This window comes from Coenobita brevimanus, chromosome 98 (genome assembly GCF_032717465.1).
Source record: "Coenobita brevimanus isolate Jiangsu-jjx chromosome 98, ASM3271746v2, whole genome shotgun sequence".
Taxonomy (NCBI): Eukaryota; Metazoa; Arthropoda; class Malacostraca; order Decapoda; family Coenobitidae; genus Coenobita; species Coenobita brevimanus.
Window position 1 is genome coordinate 38,508,464 of NC_137051.1, and position 23,664 is coordinate 38,532,127.

At 41.4% G+C, this 23,664-nt stretch overlaps 1 protein-coding gene across 1 annotated transcript in view; it reads right to left on the reverse strand.

The window, feature by feature from the left end:
- Prp4k (Pre-mRNA processing factor 4 kinase) overlaps positions 1 to 23,664 on the reverse strand; it is a 95,253-nt gene that overhangs the window by 53,819 nt on the left and 17,770 nt on the right. The window contains exons 4-5 of the mRNA XM_080283824.1: positions 10,187 to 10,348; positions 8,556 to 8,806 (exon numbers count right to left, since the gene is read on the reverse strand). Coding sequence (XP_080139950.1) covers positions 8,556 to 8,806; positions 10,187 to 10,348 — 413 coding nt within the window. The remainder of the gene's footprint in view (positions 1 to 8,555; positions 8,807 to 10,186; positions 10,349 to 23,664) is intronic.

A 23,664-nucleotide genomic window follows, 5' to 3' on the forward strand; every position in this document is an offset into this window, starting at 1 on the left:
TTCTCCAGAGTACCTCCTTGCTATGTTTTTCTACAGCAGTTTGTAATTTGCATAAAGCAACTCCCATGGCAACCCTCGCCAGAAGTCCTATGACAGCACTTTAAGCACTAGGATATACAAAATGGAACACAAGACTGACCCATATTAAACTTCCAATCTTTAATTAAAAATTCTCTACACCACTCACTTTAAATCTTGTTCTTATGGTATCATACATGCTTACTGTCACACATACCAGCCAGTCTTCACTTCCAACTTTCACTCACATAATGTGGAAGACTTATCTATTCTCCAGCCACTATGAAACCACCTGATTTAAAAACATCTCTTGTACACTCAAACAAGAGTATCTTTACCAAGGTGGTCAGTGGTTTCAAATAGGGAAATACTGCTGTTTGGATTTTTTTTCCCCCCAAAGCAAAGAGCTAACTGTAAACATATGGTGTATTTCATGTGTTGTAACACTGCTATATTTATAAAAAAAACACCACGTATAAATATACATGAGAAATAACAGGAGAATAATTTCAAAAGCTTCATCCACTTTCGAATGTAAAGATGGATTTTTTTGTGTTCAAGGCCTAACTCAACCCAGCACAAATTACTATAGCATCTTGTCAACTGTTACTCTCTTTCTAATCATGTTTTCCCATAAGGGTTGGCGATGTGTGGATCAGGTAGTTGCATGAGGACACATTGTGGAGCGAACATCATAACTGTGAAGGACTGGAAGATATTTAAGGTATTTATAGATCTGGGAGAGAAAAAAAATGACAAGGTGAAAAAAGAGGCATTATGAAAACTTACTGTCTTTACATATATCTATCTACCTATCTATTGCCAAATGCCTCAATCTGGTAAGGGGCAGCCACAAACAAATTGCCTCCATGTCGCCCTGTCCCCCGCCATTTCACTGCCTTCCTCGCAGCTCACACACCCCTCTCCCATACACCTCTCCACTCCATCCATCTCATCTTTGGCTTTCCCCTCTCTCTCCCCTCTTCCATCTCACTCACATACACTCACCTTAGTCTCTTGCTCTTCATCCTCTCCACATGGACAAACCACCTCAGCATATTTCTCCTACGGTAATGCTTCCTATCACATCCATATCCACACCACAATGTTCCTCCCCTTCCTCATTTGCTAGTCTGTCTCTCCAAGTAACTCCACATGCTCCTCTCAAATAACTGATAACCATTGTTCTCACTCTTGTGTCCTTCCAACATGGTCCAAGCTTCACTTCCATATGTTAGAGTTGGTATTACAATACTGTCATGCAGTAACTTTTTTACTTCCCTGCTCATTTCCTTATTTCTTATCACTGCTTTCAAAGAACCACAAACCTTTCTTCCTTGTTGTACCCTTTCAAGCACTTCATCCTCCAAACCTCCACCCTTACTCATCACACTACCCATGTACTTAAATGCACTCACATTTTCCATTTCCTCCTCATCCAGCCTCACTGTACATTCAGTGACATCACTTCCCGTAAGACCATAACTTTACTCTTCCCTACATTCACCTTTAGATTCTGTTTCTTACTAACTACCAACTCACTCACCAAGCCTTGCAGTCCCCCTTTGTCTTCACTGAACAATACAATACCATCTGAAACAACAGTACAGGAAATTTCCAAATGCTGCCTTCTCTCATTAAGGCCAATCCAACATCCACTGCCCTACCTTGTACCCCTTTTATAACCCCATCCATAAACAGCTTAAACAACCATGGAGACACGACACATCCCCGTTTCAATCCAACATTCAGATAGAAAAATTCACTCAGTTCACTATCCACATGCACTGCAGCGTTAGCACCCTCATACATACTTTTCACCGCATTGAATAACTACCCATTTACTCCATATATTCTTAATATTTTCCACACTCCTTGTCTATCCACTCTGTCATATGCTTTCTCCAAAGCCATGAACGCTGCATACAACTTCTTTCCCTTCTCTAGAAACTTTTCCACTAGAGATCTAAGAATGAATATCTGATCTACACAACCTCTTCCCTTCCTAAAACCTCCCTGTTCTTCTCCAACTAATTCCTCTGTTATTTCCCTAAGTCTGTCAATAAGTATCCTACCATACACTTTTCCTATTATACTAAGAAGACAAATGCCACTATGATTACCACATACTTCTTTTTCCCCTTTTCCTTTGTACAGGGGAATAATTATACCTGACTTCCAATCCTCCGGGACTCTACCTTCCTCCCAGGCCAATCTGCACATAGTCCACATCCATTCTACTACTGTCTCTCCCCCATACTTCAGCATTTCACCACACACTCCATCGTTTCCTGGGGCTTTTCCCATTTTGACTTTCTTTGCTTCCGCAACTTCCATCCTACTGATTTCTTCCTCTCTTCTCACATTCCTCCATCTCTCAGCCATTCCCCAGCCACTTATACTCACATTACTTTCATTCTCTTTGTTCAACAATTCCTTAAAGTGGTAATCACAGGGGCATTTGTCTTCTTAGTATAATAGGAAAAGTGTATGGTAGGATACTTATTGACAGAGTTAGAGAAAGAACAGAGAAATTAGTTGGAGAAGAACAGGGAGGCTTTAGGAAGGGAAGAGGCTGTGTAGATCAGATATTCATTCTTAGATCTTTAGTGGAAATGATTCTAGAGAAGGGAAAGAAGTTGTATGCGGCTTTCATGGACTTGGAGAAAGCATATGACAGGGTGGATAGACGAGGATTGTGGAAAGTGTTAAGAATATATGGAGAAGATGGGAAGTTGTTGAATGCTGTGAAGAGTATGTACGATGGTGTGAAGGCTGCAGTGTGTGTGGATGGTGAACTAAGTGAATTTTTCTCTTTGAAAGTTGGGTTGAAACAGGGATGTGTCATGTCGCCATGGTTGTTCAATCTGTACATGGATGGGGTAATAAAAGAGGTACAAGGTTGGGTAGTGGATGTTGGAGTGGCCCTGGTGAGAGAGGATAGTGTTTGGAAACTCCCTGTACTGTTGTTTGCAGATGATACTGTGTTGTTGAGTGAAGACAAAGAGGAGCTGCAAGGCTTGGTGGATGAGTTTGGGAGAGTGTGTAAGAAACGGAATTTAAAGGTGAATGTAGGGAAGAGTAAAGTGATGGTCTTTGAGAGAGGTGAAGTCAGTGAATGTACGGCGAGGTTGGATGGTGAGGAATTGGAAAATGTGAGTACGTTTAAGTACTTGGGTAATGTGATGAGTAAGGATGGAGGTTTGGACGGTGAAGTGCTTGAAAGGGTACAGCAGGGAAGAAAGGTTGCTGGTTCTTTAAAAGCAGTGATAAGAAACAGGGAAGTGAGCATGGAAGTGAAAAAGTTACTACATGACAGTATTGTGATACCAACTCTAACGTATGGAAGTGAAGCTTGGACGTTGTTGGAAGGACACAAGTCAAGAGTGAGAGCAATGGAAATGAGTTATTTAAGAGGAGCCTGTGGAGTCACATGGAGAGACAGGCTGACGAATGAGGATATAAAGGAGCGTTCTGGTGTGGATGTGGATGTGATAGGAATCGTTATGAGGAACACACTGAGGTGGTTTGGCCATGTGGAGAGGATGGAGGGTGAAAGACTGACGAAGAGAGTGTATGTGAATGAGGTGGAGGGGGGAAGAGGGAGGGGGAGGCTGAGGATGAGATGGAGGGATGGGGTGGAGAGGTATATGAGAGAGGGGGGTGTGAGTTGGGAGCAGGGCAGTGAAATTGCGGGGGACAGGGCGACATGGAGGCGATTTGTTTGTGGCCACCCCAAACGGGATTGAGGCATCTGGCAATAAATAGATAGATAGATCAACTATACTATCAGCAATCTCATATGGGTATTCCTTAAATGAAAGCATGCCATCATTTGCAAAATGACTGATTAACTGACTGACTGATGATGGACTGACTGTGACAAAGATGTAAAACATCACTATGGCTCCTGTATGTAAAGCATACTGTGTTCCGGAATGAGGGCAAGCTGATGATAATGGTTCGAGGTGTGATGTTTCACATCAGAAATATGCTGATACTGTACTGCTTTTTAACAGTGAATGAATCTATGCTGACTGGCTTAGAATTTTCTGAATATGCAGAACCAGTGAGGTCTGAAGGCTAATGTCGATAAAAGTTGTGACTGTCAGGAAAGATGATGACTGATAAGAAGATGCACTAGGGACTCCAAAATGGCTAAGATGGTGGAAGTCTTAAGTACCTTGGTACCGTATAAGAATGAGGAAAGTTTGTAGAGAAGATGGAAAATACAGTGACTATAGGGAAGTGTGCTTAGCATGAAAAACTGGTATGACACAGTATACGAAAGCACAGTGTGAGCTGCAGAATCAAGAATGCTTGGGAATACAATATAACAGATATCATGAGCTGTGTGACACTGATAAGAAATGCTGTACATATCTATGAAAGATGTGAAGTAAGGATGTCTACTACTGTACCAATATGTTCCAAGAGTGTATGAAGACTAAGAGCATTGTAGCAAAAATGGTGTATATAGATGGAACTGAAGATGGAAGGCACAGAAGACCAGGATGACACTGTAATATGCTAAGGTATGATTGGTGACGGCTGGTGAGGAAGTAAAGAAAAATGACAAAAGTAAGAAAATAATGAATGAAGAGATGTACAGGACAAGGGATGCACCACTTTTTAAATATGGCAGTCAACAAAATGGTTTCTACCTCACAATTGTTCCAAGATTAATTTAATTAAATAAAACACATAATCTGGGAGGTTTAACTACATGGGGAGGAACTGAGAATTTTAAAACCGGGATGTATGATCTGCTTCCCCTGGTACTATGCTGACAGTTCAGCTTATATGCTTTCCTTTTCATATTTTTGGCTCTTGCCTATCCAATTTATTTTTGGGGAAAGAGGATGATGATAATGATGATGATGATTACAATAATAACCAAATCAGTAAGATAATGAAGATTCATACATTCATCATCATAACAGGGAAAAGGAAAATATCTAGCTTTGCTTTCAACTTACAAAACAGAAGAATGCACAAAAATTCTAAATTTAAAAAAAAATTATCCGATGTTCATTTAACCTGGGATTTACCGGATATGATCAAATATAACACACACACACACACACACACACACACAGAGTGAATTGCAGCTACTACCAGTGTGAGAGTGCATTCTGATCCCCATAGTAGATTGATCCTGAGGTCAATATACTATAGTGGTATTCTGACCCCCCTCACAGTGAAAAGACCCCCCATCTAAATTCTTTAGGTCAGTGACTTTTCATTTTACAATTGTTTTCTTAAATTATTATAATCATCCTAACCTACCCTAAACTAATCTAAAGTGAGTATACCTGCTTAATACAAAACAAAAAAATTATATTCTATATGATTAGTCATTATTTCACACTTTTCATACCAATAGGGGGAAACTAAGCAAACAAACGGATGCAATGTCATTATATAAAAACAAATTTTAAACAACTTATCACCAAAGTCAAGTAATATACTTATTACATTTCATTAACAAATATTCACAGTTACAAACGGGCTTGATGTAGTGCTGCCTACTTCTTCCTTCACCTTTATCATTCTTTTTCTGCATCTGCCCTCCCTCTTCCACTTCTCCCATCTTTCCTGTCAGTTATTATTACTCTTCTTTCCTTTTCAGGTAGCTTTACAATGAGTGACAAGCCTAATAGCTTCCTGTAAGCCAAGAAACCATTTACACTGCTGGGTGGTAACCATATAACCAATCTGTATGTGTTCCCTATATGTCAACAAGTGGGTTGGCAGAGGGTTAGTGCCCCTCCCCGTAAAGCAACTAACTCAAAGACAAATGGCCACCCCTTACTGAATTATGGCATCTGGCTGTAGATAGATAGACCAAGAAGGTCAAACTACCATAGAGGAGGTCAGAACATCATAATGGCAAATTGACCCCAGGGTCAAAATACCATATAATATAATGACCCCAGGTTCATTTTACCATGGAGTTAACACTATACCACAATAGTAATCCACCACCTGTCATACTGAATGATACCCTTCCATGCAACAGACGCCACTCTACTACTGTACATATTTAATACTGTAGTAGTACTATGCTGTTATTTCATCCATGAGTTACTGTACGGTGGTATCAAGATGTTTCTCCTGAGCAAATTCCAAAGGTACGATACAGTAGTACAAAGATCCCCTACCACACTTGGGCACTTTCCTCTTTATGGGACACTTTTCTGATACATGCAGGGATATCAAGCATGGGCTTTGTGCTTGTGCATTAGCCCAATTACCTTCACACAATTTTTTTAGACACAGTGGTCTAGCGAGTTGAGGTGCTTGACCAGATGTGGCCTATAAAGGTTTACTTCCAAGGGAAGGTTATGATTTAATGCTCACATAATGCCACCCATGTAATATACTCACTATTTAAACTGTTACAACATAGTACTTCCAGAGAGTTAAATATCTCATTAAAATCAATAAACTGAAAAATCCAATTTTCAATTATTTGCTGTTGATGACTTGGGGTTGTAAGGTAACATATATGAATAACCATGAGAAGCTATGAATGCAAAGAAGCAGGAGAGATGCTTTGCTTTTCCTAACTTAAACATATATCAGTATTAAAAATAAATTAAGCATAGGGTATTAGGTTACAATCATATCTTGCTCTATCAAGCTCATAATTAATTCTGTACAACAATTAGTGATGTTCCTTCGTGCATGTATTAACTGGGTAATACTCCCAAACTGAGATGCCTTTATTTCAATTTGCCAACAGTTTTGAAACCTACACCTAAAAACAGCCACATACTGGGGAGGAATGCCTTCATGTGGTGGCACTGATACAACCAGATGGCTCAACTACCTGATTATACATATGTCTCTCAATTATTTCTTCATTCCTCAAAAGAAGGTGGACTGCAGGAGAAAGGCAACTTAAGCCACATTCCACCAATTTCATATATAAGATGAGCCTAGGGTCACATCAGTAACAATGACAGCCACATGAACATCATGAAAAAAATCCTCTGAACTGTGGAACACTTGCCTAAGACTGTCAGTCCAACTATTATTTGACAGCCTCCTTCCACATTACATTTCATTTCTCTTATGAGGAAACAGCAATCCTTCATGGCTTCATAATATTAAATGGGAAGATGAGAAGTGTATTAGGAATGACAATGAACAAAACTGACTCAGCTACTGATGTAGGGTATAATGTGATGCTACAAAAAATAATCCTAGCTGGCACTGCAAACACTGAACCAAAGTGACCAATGACTGCATTTGTTTTGCCAATGGCTGAGAGGCTGTGGTGAATATGTCACCCACCACATGTCACTACCCTTGCCCTGGTACTTACGCCTCTGAAGACAGGGCAGAGCTGGTGTGGGCTCAGCTCCATACTAAGCCTGTAAACAGTGAAGCCCGCAGCCAGTAATTAATGATATTTAGCAGAATGGGTTATTACACATAATCTGCTATATTACCTATAGTTGTCAGGAGCCTAAAACACCAGATTCTACCAAGTATTTCCTCTGGCAACAATACCTTCTCACAAAGCACATAGAGGAAAACTGCACCATTAAGAGGGAACTTCCAATAAAAAGCCTCTAAATTTCTTAAAGAACGTTTCTCATCCTGTAATAATCTATTCAGACTGAATACACTTGTACTCCATATTTTATATATAGTATCTATGTTTGACTGTAATAACAATAAAGGTGCAGTCTAAAGAGTACTTTATACAGATGTATGAAAGGAGGAAGGAACGGACAAATGAAGAATCTAAAAATGAATTACTGGATGTCAATGTTGACTGACAAAACCCAACATGATGTAATGAACATATGGAAAGATGAATGCAAACAGCAAATATCTGATCATAAGCTATACAATTAAATTACAGTATTTTTATTCCAACTTAACATATTTAGGAAATTACCAATTAAACCATCGTCAATCCTGGACAATCATCTGACTACTGTGTAAGGGTTCAATAAGAGGGTAGAGGATTAACCACACACTCATCAGTACCTGATCATACTTTATGGAACCCAGATGCCCCTCAGCCAGGAGGACCTAAGAACTGCGGAGAGGCAACCCTTCTGGCACCTGCAGCTCCAAAACACCCAACGAACGTAGGCTGGCTAGAACGCTCAAACACATGTCATTTACCGGTCATAATGGCACTTGTTTCAATTTACAACAGTTCTGCTACATCACTTCTAACAGATATCACTTAATCATTTTAGCTGTTGCTTTCAGCTCATGGCCCCAATACATGAGAAATAAAAGATCCTTGCCTTATGAACCAATGAATATGAGCATCATAACTACAGTATTTAGTTACAATACTGATAATATATTATAAAAATCTTCATACACAAGTCAAGCCCATTTACTAAGGTGAAAATATATCCAGGCAAATTTGCTGAACTTCTTAAACAAGTACATTAATCTAGAACAAAACTCAAAATCTCTCGTTACCAGTTTCAGGAATGCAGTTCAGAAAATAGGACCAATATTGTAAACAAGTGTGAGGTAGGGTAGAACCAATCAGATACCTGCTTCTCTTTCGCTTCTTTGATCTGGGTTCCTTATCCTTTTTACGTTCCTTCTTCTTCACCTCGCCATCGTCTGAGTCTTCAATGGTGACCACCTCCTGTGTTGGCTGTTGCCTTGGTGGGGCCACCTGTGGTTTAGCAGGTGGTGGTGGTGCAACAGTGGTCTTCTTCTCTGGCTCCACTATGATCGGCTCTTCATCCTCATCCTCCACGTCACTCATGTATGCTCCTAAACAAGCCTGCAGAGCTGCCTGATGGGCAACCAGAAAACCAGAGTTCAAATTTATTTCAACTTCCTCAGTCATGCAATTAAATTTTGTCTTACTCTTGGCTACCAACTGATGCACCATTTTGGGAGATCTTTCACAGAGAGGGAGTTTAATAAACTGCTTCTAACCCTTTCATTGCAAGCTTTCCCAAAAGTTAAAATCATCAAGAGACAGCAAAAATAAAACCAAAATGTAATTATGAGAGTGAAAGAAGCAAAACTGTTTCATGAATCTGTAATAAATACAGCTGCTCAAGTTCACTGAACAAAATGCATAAGTGCACTGAAAACTGAAAGCACATACACCTGATTAAAAAAGCATTGTGTTGGAGAAGTCTGATCTACATTACAGAGGATGACAAATGGGTATGGTGAGTGAGAGGTGTGAACACTGGGGGCAAAGATGGATGAGGCAGACTGAAAAAGACCTAGGATATGGTCACAGAGTATGAGCTCAGGGATAAGGGACTGAACAGAAAGGCTGCCGCATGAGACTGAGCAGCATGAACAGCCACCATTAGGTCAGCATGGTTGACACATGCAAGTTTGTTTAAGTGTTTATATATGAACAATGATGAATGATGATTGGTTTAATATAGTTCATGATGTCCATCATCCATACATCCATCATCCAATCCTATGTTGCCCCATGAAGAGCGGAGAAGTACAGGGTTAGGCAAGTTGGTCCTGATGTTTAGGACGAGTGACAAGCCTCACTCATCCCTGAGTGGCATAACGTGAGCAATAAATCTCAACCACATCTAAGGAAGATAAAAACATTATATCTTGCAGGTGAGCAAATGATGAAAATACTTGCTAAGGATATGACACCAAATGTTTCTAGCAGGCAATATTGTGCATTATCATGACAACAAGGCAAGGAATACCAGGCATTTTGTAATATCCGTAATCTGTGATGTTAGCTTGTTTCGTGCAGAATGTGCGCCAATACTTTCCTGATCATGTGTACAAACATATCTGGAATTTGAATTCTGATACTTAATAGTTTAAAAATGTTCAGTTACCTATGAAACTTCCATTTGGTGTTCAAGAATATGCTGAATAATTGTCCCCAAAGTTTCAATTTGACCCACAAACTGACACTGAGTCTATTGTGGGGATAACACTACAACATAAGAAGTAGCTACCCAGTACCTGAGATATAATGTATATCCAATTACCCATCATTCAAAGTTTTGATGTTCTTGGCTCCTTCCAATAGAATGGCAAAACACTGAAATTACATATCTGGCAATAAAAAGATAAGTCACACATCACAGTAGTATCATTTTACAAACCAAACCTAAATACAACAAGAGGCATTAATGTTAAACACTCATAATTCACTCCTACAGTTTATTACCTTTTGTTTCATGAGTTCCTCCAAGTTAAGATCCTCATCTATGTGGAGGAAGTCTGATGAATCTAGTGTGAACTCTTCTGCTTTGCGTGATGCCTCCCTCGAGTTTTCTTCACTGGCCAACTGTTCCCCATTGTCTTCCTCACTGCTTGACACTGTCAAAGGCTAATAAACATACAGTATAGATTATTATAACCAATACCACTAACAAAGGAAGAGAACTGATCCATTTGTACAACAAAATTGCTAAGAATTAGCAAAAAACTTTGATGTATGCCAGAGGAGTAAGTGAGAGGGAATAGAGATACTATCTATCTATCCATCTATCTATAGCCCGACGCCCTAATCCCGCAAAGGGTGGCCACAGACAAAACGCCTCCAAGTCGCTCTGTCACCCACCATTTGACTACCCTCCCCCCAACTCACCCCCCTTCCCTCATATACCTCTCAACTCCATCCCTCCACCTCATCCTCGGTCTACCTCTCCCTCTCCCTCCCTCCACCTCACCTACATACACCCTCTTAGTCAGTCTTTCATTCTCCATTCTCTTAACATGTCCAAACCACCTCAGTGTATTTCTCCTAATCTTCTCAACCACATCCACCATCCACCCCACAGCGTTCCTTCACTTCTTCATTCATCAACCTGTCCCTCCACGTTACTCCACATGCTCCTCTCAAGTAACTCATTTCCACTGCTCTCACTCTTGACTTGTTCCCCTCTTGCAAGGTCCATGCCTCGTTTCCATACGTCAAGGTAGGGATCACAATACTATCATGCAGTGACTTCTTAACTTCCATACTCACCTCCCTATTTCTCATCACTGCTTTCAGTGTACCAACAACCTTCCTTCCCTGCTGTACCCTTTCACGCACTTCATCCCCCAAAGTTCCATCTTTACTCATCACACCACCCAAGTACTTGAATGCACTCACATTCTCCATATCCTCACCATCCAACCTCACTGCACACTCTGTGACTTCATTCCTCTCAAACACCATAACTTTACTTTTGTTTACATTAACTTTCAGATTCCTCCTCCTACACACTGTCCCAAATTCATTCACCAAACCTTGCAACTCCAATTCATCTTCACTCAACAGTACTGTATCATCAGCAAACAGCAACACCGGGAGCTTCCAAATCTCACCCTCAATCATTAGAGCCACCCCCACATCCACTGCCCTACCCTGCACCTCATTTACAACCCCATCCATGTATATATTAAACAGCCTTGGAGACATCACACAACCCTGTTTCAGTCCCACATTGAGATCAAAGAACTCACTCAGCTCACCATCCACTCGCACCGTAGCCCTAGCTCCCTCGTACATACTCTTCACAGCACTCAACAATTTCCCCTCCACTTCATATATTCTTAATACTTTCCACATACCTTGCCTATCTATTCTGTCATAAGCTTTCTCCAAGTCCATGAAGGCAGCATACACTTTCCTTCCCTTCTCTAGATACTTCTCCACTAAAGATCTTAGAACAAATATCTGATCTACACATCCTTTTCCCTTCCTAAATCCCCCTTGTTCTTCTCCAACTAGCTCCTCTGTCATATGCCTAACCCTATCAATGAGTATTCTACCATATATTTTACCAGTCACACTAAGAAGGCAAATACCCCTATGGTTACCACATACTTCTCTCTCCCCTTTTCCTTTGTATAAAGGAACAATTATACCTGATTTCCAGTCCTCTGGAACCCTTCCCTCTTCCCATGCCAATCTACACAACTTCCATATCCACTCCACAACAATCTCACCCCCATACCTAAGCATTTCACCACACACTCCATCAATTCCTGGGGCCTTTCCCAACTTAATCTTCTTCATCGCTTCCACTACTTCCGTCCTACTGATCTCTTCCTCACTCCTCTCATCTCTTCTTCTCCCAGCCATTCCCCAACCACTTATACTCGCACTGCTCTCACTCTTTACATTCAACAAATCCTCAAAGTGCTCCTTCCATCTCCTCAATTTCTCTCTCTTCTCCACCAACAATCTATTATTCGTAACTTTTACTCTCCTATTATTTCCCCTTTCAAACTGCCTTACTTTCTTTACCTCCTTCCAAAACAATTTCTTACTATCCCTCCATTTCACACTCAGAATCCTCCCAAACTCTTCATCCACTTTTTTCTTACTCTCCTTCACCAGTCTCTTAACCTCCCTTCTCCTGCTCACATATACCTCTCTCTTCTACTTCTCATCTTCTCCCCTACCTCTACTCGCCAACCATTCACTATATGCCTTCTTCTTTTGTTCCACAGCTCGTTTCACCTCATCATTCCACCATGCTGTCCCTTGCACACCCTTGCATCTCCTCCTCACTCCACAAAGCGCCTCACACGCTGCGCCTATCTCTTCCGTGAATATCTTACATACGTCTTCCACCCCTTCCATCTGCTCTAGCTCATACCTTCCCAATCTTTCTTCCACTATGCTCTTATACTCTATCATTTTCTCGCTATCTTGCAATTTCTCCACTCTTCTCACAGGAGCTGCTTCCTCCTGTCTTCCCCTTCGTCTCCTCAACCACTTTCTTTGCAGCTCTACCTTGGCCATCACTAAGTGATGGTCCAAGACTCCATTCCCCCACCCTCTCCACACTCTTGCATCCAACACTTGTCTTCTCATTCACTCATCCACACACACGTAGTCTATCATTGCCTTTCGTTCAACAAGTTCACCATCCGCCCTCCTCATTACTCTCCATGTATACCGGTGGATCATCTTATGTCGAAAGTAGGTGTTGGCTAATGCCAACCCCTTACAAGAACAGATGTCCACCAAGGCACTTCCATTCCCATCTACGTCAGCTGGCACACCCCACTGACCAACCACTCCATCCACTTGTACATTCCCAACTTTGCCATTCATGTCTCCAATCAACAGCACGCTCTCGCTCCTCTCAAACTTGTCCATACACGCTTCTACTCTCGCCTAAAACTCATCTTTCACTCTTGCCACTCGATCCTCTGTCGGGGCATACACACATACAATTGCCCACGCAATGTTAAGAAATCAAAGTAAAAATGAAAAATGCTAAAATTTCATTTTGGATGCTGTATTATGGAAATGGTACTGGGAGGCCTTAAGAACATGAACCAAAGTACAAAAAATTTGAAAGACATGTCTGTACAGGAGCTTGGTGGGAATAGCTCACCATGTGGACAAAGCTATTTTTGCATCACTCTGAGTCAAGGTGTGATTTTATACAGAATTACTGTTCACACCAACCACCCAATTTATGTCACTTCTGACCTACTGGAGGAAGAAAAAAAAAAAAAAAAAGCATATCCTCATTATACAATGAACCAAAATGTGTTTATCTGCTTACATGATGAAAAAAAGTCTGGACTTTTTTTTTGATGATAGAATCTTTGTTTATACGATAATTACGATCCCATATGAAGCCTCACTGGTCAATATACGATCATTTGTTCAAAGATGGTCTTTGCACTCATCACTATCAGCTGTGTTAGTGATGGAAAAACAATGTGGTGTTGGAGTTCAAGTGGCATGTGAAGAGCAGTGATGCAAAATAATAACCAGCTGAACTGGAAACTTGATTTTAGGACTTGTTTTTGGAGGTAGGGGGTTTGTCAAGAATACTCCCCCAGTATCCCTGCTTGTCGTAAAAGGCGACTAAAAGGGTTGGCGGAGGGTTAGTGCCCCTCCCCGGAAAACAACTAACTAAAAAAACAAACAATAAGCCTCGGACAAGGACTGACCAAACGTTGACGACCAAGGACCGGACAAAGGACATTGCAATTGGAACGTGGAATGTAAGGGGAGCAAATGATGAGGTGAAAGAGAGAGAGATTGTCCAGGTGCTTGAGGATGCGAAAGTGGATGTATGTGGAATAACTGAAACAAAATGGAGAGGAGAAAGTGTGAGAGAATGGGAGTATGGATGGGGTATATGTGCAGGAGTAGGTGAGAATGAGAGGGCAAAGGAAGGAGTATGTATAGTTGTGAGTAAAAGATGGAAGAGGAGCATAAGACAGTATGGATCAGTTGGATCAAGGATTGTGTGGGTAAAGTTGAAAGCTGGAATACAAATGTGGGCGATTGTGTGTGTGTATGCGCCAATGCAAGATCGTGCTAGAAGAGTGAGAGAAGAGTTCTGGACAAATGTAGAAGTGTGCATGGAAAAGTTTGGAAGGAATGATAGAGTGTTTTTGATTGGTGATATGAATGGTAAAGTTGGGAATGTGAAGGTGGATGGAATAGTTGGTGAGTGGGGTGTGCCTGCTGAGATAGATGAGAATGGGATTGCGTTAGTGGACATTTGTGCTGGGAGGGGGTTGGTGATAGCCAATACCCTCTTCAGACATAAAATGAGCCACAAGTATACATGGCGAGTGATGAGAAGGGTGGGTGGTGAATTGAGTGAAAGGAAGGTAATGATTGATTATGTGTGTGTGGATGAAAGGATGCGAAGATGTATATTGGATGCAAGAGTTTATAGAGGTTGGGGGAGTGGACTTTCTGACCACTACTTGGTGGTGGCCAGAGTTAAAGTTCAAGTAAGATGGAGGAATAGAAGAAGGGAAAGACGAGAGGAAGGAGTAGTTGCAACGAGAGTGGAAAGGTTACAAGAGGATGAGAAAAAGGCAGAGTATAAGAGAGAAGTGGAGGAACGATTGGGCAAATATGAGTTGGAGCAGATGGGGGACGTGGATGGTGTGTGTAGAATATTTACAGAAGAAATATGTGCAGCATGTGATGTGGTGTGTGGAAGGAAGAGAAGACAGAGGGGGGTGCAAGGAACAGCGTGGTGGACTGAAGAGGTGAAACGGGCTGTGGCACAAAAGAAGAAAGCATACAATGAATGGATGAGAAATAGGGGCGTGGAAGAAGTTGAGAGGCGGAAGAGAGAGTTATATGTAGAAAGAAAGAGAGAGGTGAAAAGATTAGTAAGAGAGAGTAAGAAGAGAGTGGATGAGGAATTTGGAAGGAATTTGAGTGTAAAGTGGAGGGACTGTAAGAAAATGTTCTGGAAAGAGGTGAAAAGAGTAAGACAGGGTGGAAGTGAAGTTAGCAGGGGAGTGAAAGATAAAAATGGTAGATTACTAGTGGAGAAGGGAGAAAAAGTGAGCAGATGGAGAGAACACTTTAAGGAATTGTTGAATGTGGAGGATGGAAGCAATGCGAGTATAAGTGGCTGGGGAATGGCTGGAAGAAGGAGGGAGGAGAGAAGACAGGAAGAAATCAGTAGGATAGAAGTTGTGGAAGCAATGAAGAAAGTTAAATCAGGGAAAGCCCCAGGAATTGATGGAGTGTGTGGTGAAATGCTGAAGCATGGGGGAGAGATAGTAGTAGAATGGATGTGGAAGATGTGCAGATTGGCCTGGGAGGAAGGTAGAGTCCCGGAGGATTGGAAGTCAGGTATAATTATTCCCTTGTACAAAGGAAAAGGGGAAAAAGAAGTGTGTGGTAATCATAGGGACATTTGTCTTCTTAGTATAATAGGGAAAGTGTATGGTAGGATACTTATTGACAGAGTTAGAGAAAGAACAGAGAAATTAGTTGGAGAAGAACAGGGAGGCTTTAGGAAGGGAAGAGGTTGTGTAGATCAGATATTCATTCTCAGATCTTTAGTGGAAAAGTTTCTAGAGAAGGGAAAGAAGTTGTATGCGGCTTTCATGGATCTGGAGAAAGCATATGACAGGGTGGATAGACTAGGATTGTGGAAAGTGTTAAGAATATATGGAATAGATGGGAAGTTGTTGAATGCTGTGAAGAGTATGTACGATGGTGCGAAGGCTGCAGTGCGTGTGGATGGTGAACTAAGTGAATTTTTCTCTTTGAAAGTTGGGTTGAAACAGGGATCTGTCATGTCTCCATGGTTGTTCAATCTGTACATGGATGGGGTAATAAAAGAGGTACAAGGTAGGGTAGTGGATGTTGGAGTGGCCCTGGTGAGAGAGGATAGTGTTTGGAAACTCCCTGTACTGTTGTTTGCAGATGATACTGTGTTGTTGAGTGAAGACAAAGAGGAGCTGCAAGCTTGGTGGATGAGTTTGAGAGAGTGTGTAAGAAACGGAATCTAAAGGTGAATGTAGGGAAGAGTAAAGTGATGGTCTTTGAGAGAGGTGAAGTCAGTGAATGTACAGCGAGGTTGGATGGTGAGGAATTGGAAAATGTGAGTACGTTTAAGTACTTGGGTAGTGTGATGAGTAAGGATAGAGGTTTGGAGGGTGAAGTACTTGAAAGGGTACAGCAGGGAAGAAAGGTTGCTGGTTCTTTGAAAGCAGTGATAAGAAACAGGGAAGTGAGCATGGAAGTGAAAAAGTTACTACATGACAGTATTGTGATACCAACTCTAACGTACGGAAGTGAAGCTTGGACGTTGTTGGAAGGACACAAGTCAAGAGTGAGAGCCGTGGAAATGAGTTATTTAAGAGGAGCCTGTGGAGTCACATGGAGAGACAGGCTGACGAATGAGGATATAAAGGAGTGTTGTGGTGTGGATGTGGACGTGATAGGAAGCGTTATGAGGAACACACTGAGGTGGTTTGGCCATGTGGAGAGGATGGAGGGTCAAAGACTGACGAAGAGAGTGTATGTGAGTGAGGTGGAGGAGGAAAGAGGGAGGGGGAGGCCGAGGATGAGATGGAGAGATGGGGTGGAGAGGTATATGAGAGAGGGGGGTGTGAGTTGCGAGCAGGGGAGTGAAATGGCGGGGGACAGGGCGACTTGGAGGCGATTTGTTTGTGGCCACCCCAAACGGGATTGAGGTGTCTGGCAATAGATAGATAGATAGATAGCATAGAGTTAAGTGCAGTCAAGCAAAATAACAACCACATCAGGTAGGACAAAAACTGGTTTTGACTCTGTTGGGTGGGTGACCCATTGTTAAAAAACATTTTCACTGAACTCATGTTGTCACTGACTCAATACAAGATAAATCATTATGCGTTTTTTTTTTTTTTCAAACATCGTTATTGTATAATGAGGGCATGCTGTATTAACTGCCATTCAGAGCTGTAACGCACAGACCAAACTGACGATAATTATGGCACACACAGTGATCCCTTGGCTATTGCGTATTTGGTTACAGCTCTTTGTTTTTTTTAATCACTTGCAGGTGAAACTCCATTCCTACCATTTTACAGCATTTTTTGATTCAAAAACATCATTACCACATGCCTGAGCTGGACCAAAGCCAAGACTCACAAACATAGGCCAGGCACATCAGCTTATGATATCATCATATGAGTAAGCTGTCTTCTCTTGCCAGGACCTTTTAGCCATGAATACTCTCTGTTCATTAGCCAACACTGTCACAGCTGGGGTTGAAGGTGAATTTCATGGTGCATTGTTCACACCCAAGTCATGAACAGCAATATTGTAATTGTGGTCAAATGCAAGCTAATATTTTCAACTAGTGTAATCCAACTGTCATGCTCATTACAGTAAAACTCCTTAAGTCGGCACAATAGGGGTGGAAGCCTTGCTGACTAAACTGAACTGCCGACTTACGGTAGTGGCCTCCCCCCCCCCCAAAGAAAAGCATTTGCTGTGTTTGCAGAAGACAGGAACAGAGTGTAAACCAAACATAAGGAGGGCCTTGTGGTGGGCTATAGAGGTGTTTGGGGGGCTCACAATTGCTTTTGTACAAAATTTTCTACATCTATACATACATCATCTAATCCTGTGTTGCCCCATCAGGAATGTAGGAGCCTGGGGCTACACAAGATGGTCCTGACATTCAAGATGAGAGTGACCAGCCTCACTCATCCCTGAGTGGCATTACGTGAACAATAAACCCCAACCACCGCTTGGATATAAACTGACACGGGCTCAAACCGGTTGGAGTGCCTTCATTACCCACTAAACCACCATGCGTCATATTTTGGTTACATGGTTACCACCCAGCGTAGTAAATGGTTTCCTGATGTACAGGAAAACATTTGGCTTGTCATTCAGTGTAGGTCACCCATAAACAGAAGAGGAAAGAAAGAATGAAAAGAAAGACATAAAATGAAGGATGGAAAGAAGGAAGGAAGAGAGGAAAGCAAAGTCACCAGAGCTGCACTATGTCAAGTGAGTGGGGGAAGCAGTGGCTCAAGCGGTAGAGAGGTGGCCTGCGGTCCTACCGGACCCAGGTTCAAATCCCCGCTGGGGCAGAGAACAGTTTATGGATTTGAATTTCACTAAATCAGGCTTGACTGATCTACCAGAAGACATGCCGACATGTTGTAAAAATACCCCCGCTAATACCGCTACACCAGTCCTGTATGAGACAGCCCTAGCATGTATTCAATAAGGACGGTGGATGTTAACGCCGAAGTGGTGACATGTAGAGGTGAATGGCATGAAGGAGGACTACTGGGCCTTGGTAGCAGGCTGTGAAGCCTATGCCCAGAGTTGGAAACATAAAAAAAAGTAAATAATAAATCATCACCATCATCATCATCCAATCCTATGTCGCCCCACAGAGAAACGTAGGAACCCAGGGCTAGGCAAGTTGGTCCTGACATTTAAGATGAGAGTGACCAACCTCACTCATCCCTGAGTGGCATTACATGAGCAATCAACCCCAACTACCCCTTGGTTATAAATCTTCACCGGCTCAATCCGATTGGAGCGCAATAATTACCCACTAAACCACCAGGCACCAAAATTTGGTTATATGGTTACCACCCAGTGTAGTAAATGGTTTCCTGGTGTACAGGAAACCATTTGGCTTATCACTCAGTGTCGAGTCACCCACAGGCAGAAGGAAGAGGAAAGAATGAAGGACAGAAAGACAGAAGAGAGAGTGTAAAGGTACCCGTAGGCAGAAGGACAAGGAAAGAATGAAGGAAAGGAAGACAGAAGAGGATGGAAGGAAAGAAGGATGGAGGAGAGGAAAAGGCAGACACCCGAGAGCAGCACTACATCGAGTGAGTGGATGGTGAGCGCCCCCACCTACTAATAATAATAATTTTAAAAACACAGTAGCAGTATACAACTGATGTTGGTCTGACCATGGTTTGTTTACAACCAAACCCAACACTCAAGGTCATACACTCCATCATGTTAGTTTAAGCAGCAGATATACTTTACCAATTCTTCCTTTTTTCCCTAGTTATTCTCTGTATTACTCTAATTCATTTTTATGGTGGTATATGGTTGTTTATGGATGATAATGTTTTCCTTACTCTTTTTATTACTGTTCATCCCAATTACAATTGTTTATGAAGCATAATTGCAGACTTTCTAAAACCTACTCCAGTCTACCAAAATTTATTATTATAAGCTTAACTTTACGTATTTATACATTAGCCTTACATAACCTAATTTGCGTAACCCAACAGAACCAAAAATAACCTAACCAAACTAAACTCAACCCAGTCACACCTAACCTAGCTCAGTCTAAACTAACTTTACTTAAACCATAACCCAGACCAATCTAACTTAACCCAACCAATATTAACCTAACCAAACATGCTGAAATTGCATAAAATAGGTTAGGTTTGGTAAGGCTAGGATAATAATTTTGCTTTAAATTATTTATAATTGTGCATTAATTATTTATTTAAAGAGGAAATATAAAAACATACAATTCAAATCTTTCATCGCTGTCTTATGTTCACTAGCAAGAAATCGGCTGACTTTGTTTACAATTTACCTACCGGATGTGCTTGGCATGGTGCAATCACTTGATGCTCCATGTGTGTGCATATCTAACCCACAAAATGCTTAGTTTACTGTTTATTTATGATGTATTTGTGGTAATACACACTCATCTAAGTCTGCATTACTGAAATTATAATTAATAATTAGTAAGGCCAACGAGTGGTTTGCTTCTGACTGTTGGTGGCCTTCATACCAGTCACCTCAACATGCAGGCTTAAACCAAACCATGACCATGGTAAAATACACAGGGCGATTTTTTAAGGAAATTTTTTTAGAAGTGTGCATTATATGGCAGGAAATATAAGACGTTTGGTTATGGTACAAAAATTTAGGTTAGGTTTGGATATATTAGCAGTGGTAAGGGTAATTCCTCGTTAAAAATAGCGCTCTTAGGGGGCATTAACCCCTTAACTGCAGGGCGTCACTTTCGTGACGCTTGGGAGCAAGGGATCATGCCGCGGGGCGTCACTTTTGCGATTCTGTGTTATTTTGAATTCCCCCGGGCTTTCAAGTGGTAGCTTGTATCATCTATCAGTACTGCCAATGTCCAACACTAGTCAGCACTCCTAATCTCATCTGTACTCCCATCCATTGTTGACAATTTAGCAATTTCTCCCCGTTCTTGACTCCCTTCCCTACCTTCCCTCCATTACCCTCTCCTCTCGCCTGCCTGGCCGTGCTACGCTAAGTAAATCTTCCCTGGAATTTTCCACTGATTTCATCCATTGAAATAAGCTCTACGCCCTATTCTTATACCAAATAATATATACCAAAAAGAAATAAGGTAAGTGAGAGTACCATACACCTGGAATTGGCTAATTATCACCTGACAACCCGTCACGTGCACCCGTTCGCTAATTTTCACTGTTTATTTCCCCTTGAAATATGCCGTATAATCTATTCTCGTACTAAAAATACATATAAGAAGGGAAGGGAGAAGCCTAAGTGATATTTACATTCACCTGCAACTACCTAATTTATAATGTATTGTCTAGATTTCCTGCCAATCATTTCACTGCTATATATTAGCAGCTGTCAAGAGGCTGACATTGGCAGTAATGCATTTCCCTAGGTAGGCCAACCCGGCCCACCCCTATCAGTTCACTGTCATCTTCCAAGGTGAAAGTACGTCTGTTTGCTCCTGCTAACTTCAGCCACTTTTTAGCCCCATACAAAGGGCCCTGTGACCTTTACCCCCTACTAAACCTCGTGTGGAAAGAGGTAAAGGGCTGACAATTCAAAGAGAGTGACTACGATCTTTCTGTTGAGTAAAACAGTGCAAGTGGAATTGTAAATAATGTGTAAACAGCAAATGAGAGCAATGAATAAATATAAGTGAACAGTGGAAAATAGTTTTATAAGTTACTTCAAGTGACAGTGCATAACACAGTGTAAATAAAATAGAAATGTAAATAACGTAAATAAAATAGAGAACGTAAATAGAAATGTAATTGAGTAGTATTATAAGAATACGAGTATATATATATACTAGGAGTAATGAAAGTGAAAGTTTCACTCTAGCATGTATGAATACTATGAGTTATGAGAGTGAAGGTGAAAGTGACGTTCACTCTCAATGCTAGTATACAGGACGAGAAAGTGAATGCTACATATTTTACTGAAAGAAATTGAATGCCTACAGTGACATTACTGAAGGAAACTTATGGATAAAGACTGTAGATATATATATGTGTTATATAGTAATAGAAATAGAAACTGTGTTTTCATGAATAATAATTGACAACACCAGCGGCGAACTAGCGCAAGTGGGAAGGTCATACGCCCTCGTAATTTTCATTGCTTTCACAGTGGGTTTTTTTTTTTTGGAATATGGATTCCAAACTAATTGAGAATCATAGAATAATGTTTCTAGTGATAATATCAGGCTGTGGCAATCATATTATGGGTTGTCGGGAAGTGTAAAGTGGAGACTTCATTACCCAACTTCAGAGGTCTCCACAAGTCCTACGGTACTCGACGAAGGCTCAAAAAACACCGCAGGAGAAAGCTGAAGGTATGTGCCATAAGCATATGTGATTTTAATATTCTAGGACTAATAACTGATTTTTGGCAAATATTTTTAGAGAGTCTGTCAGAGAGCAAATATACCTGCGGGTGCCACAAGAAAGAGCAAATCAAGCCCGCGGTTAAAGAGTTAAGGATTGTAAACATTATGTACTGTATTTAATGGGTCTAAACTGTCATACAGGGTGACCCAGAAAAACTTCCCACATTTCAAAGGTAAATGAAAAAAAATGGTTCAAGATAATCAAAATATTATTTGCACACGAAACTTCATTCAATACAGTTTTTATTCATCATGTTTTAAAGATGACATCCTTCAAATAGTGGCCGTCATTGTCTATACACGCTTGGAGGCGAATTCTGAAGGCTGCCATGGCTCGACAGGTCATGTCAGGTGGAACAGCAGCTATATCCTGCTGAATAGCAACCCTAAGGGCTTCAAGAGTTTGGGGTCGATGAGTATACACTCATGATTTAAGGTAGCCCCATAGAAAAATGGGCCGGCCACCCAACATCATGATGTAAAAAGATCACCTGATCCAGAAACATTTCCCTCAGCACTTGCAATGATCTTCGAGCTGTGTGTGCCATAGCTCCATCTTGTTAAAGCCGAGCCTGTTGCCCTGAAATTCTCAACCCACTGCAAGATGGTTTTCCGATCTGGAATGTTTTGGTTCTGTGGAATACTGAAATGTCTTCGAAAAGCCCTCTCCACGGCGATCACGGAACGGTTGTTTGTGAAGAACACTTCAACAGCGAACGCACGGTGTGCTCCCGACCATGCCATGTTGGCGACTGAGGACGGTTGGGGTTGGGCTACCAACAGACCCTAGACCCGCCCCTCCCGTCTCACTACTGCCAGTGCTACAGCCTTTCGAAATGTGGGAGTTTTTTGGGGGGTCACCCTGTAAAAGGGAAAACTGGGGTTTGAGCTTCAGGTGTCTGCGACCAATTTGGTTAAATCCCATAGTTTCTGTGTATCTGTTTTTGTGCAATCCATTATCGTGCACTATGTTCGGTACCAATTACAAGCGATAAACAAGAGATCGCTGTATCACTGCACTGACTGACTCACGATAATGTAACGTTAGTCTTCATGGTGGGCTATTCCTGTCCAGTGATCACCTGTTCAGAGACCTTGGTGCTTTTATATTGTCTGCACTCATCACTCAACGCCTGTCATTTTTGAGCTATTAAAAAAAAAAAAATTAAAAAAAAAAAAAAAAAATGTTCTTCAGAACTGTAATGCACAGATCATGTGGAGAATAATTATGGAACACCATGACCTAGTCATGTAATGTTTGCTTTGGTGGTGGGTTATTATTGCCCATCTACCCATGATGTGGGTACAATGTCACCAAGTGGGGGATGTTAAAGTTATAGGAAGTGAGGAGTATGTGCAGCAGCACAAACTATTGATTTGTGATATGGTGCTTAAAGAACAAGTGATGAAAAAGAGGACTTATGTACCTAGGAGGAAAATATGGAAGCTGAAAAACCAAGTAGAAAGGGATGCCTTCTATGGCGAGTTGAGGAGAGTGGTGGCTGAAAAGGGAGCTGTAGACAGAGGCGTAAATGAACAGTACAGAGCCCTCAAGAACAATTTCTTGAGAGTTACTGATGTAACATGTGGTTGGACAAGAGGACCACCAAGACATAAAGTGAACTTGGGAGTGGGATGAGGGTGTAGAAGCTGCAGTTAAGGAGAAAAGAAGGTTTTTCCGGGAATGGAAGAGGGGTGGTAGCAAAGAGGAATATTTGGCTGCCAAGCGTTGGGCTAGAAGAGAGGTATACAGGGCAAAGTCTGAGTC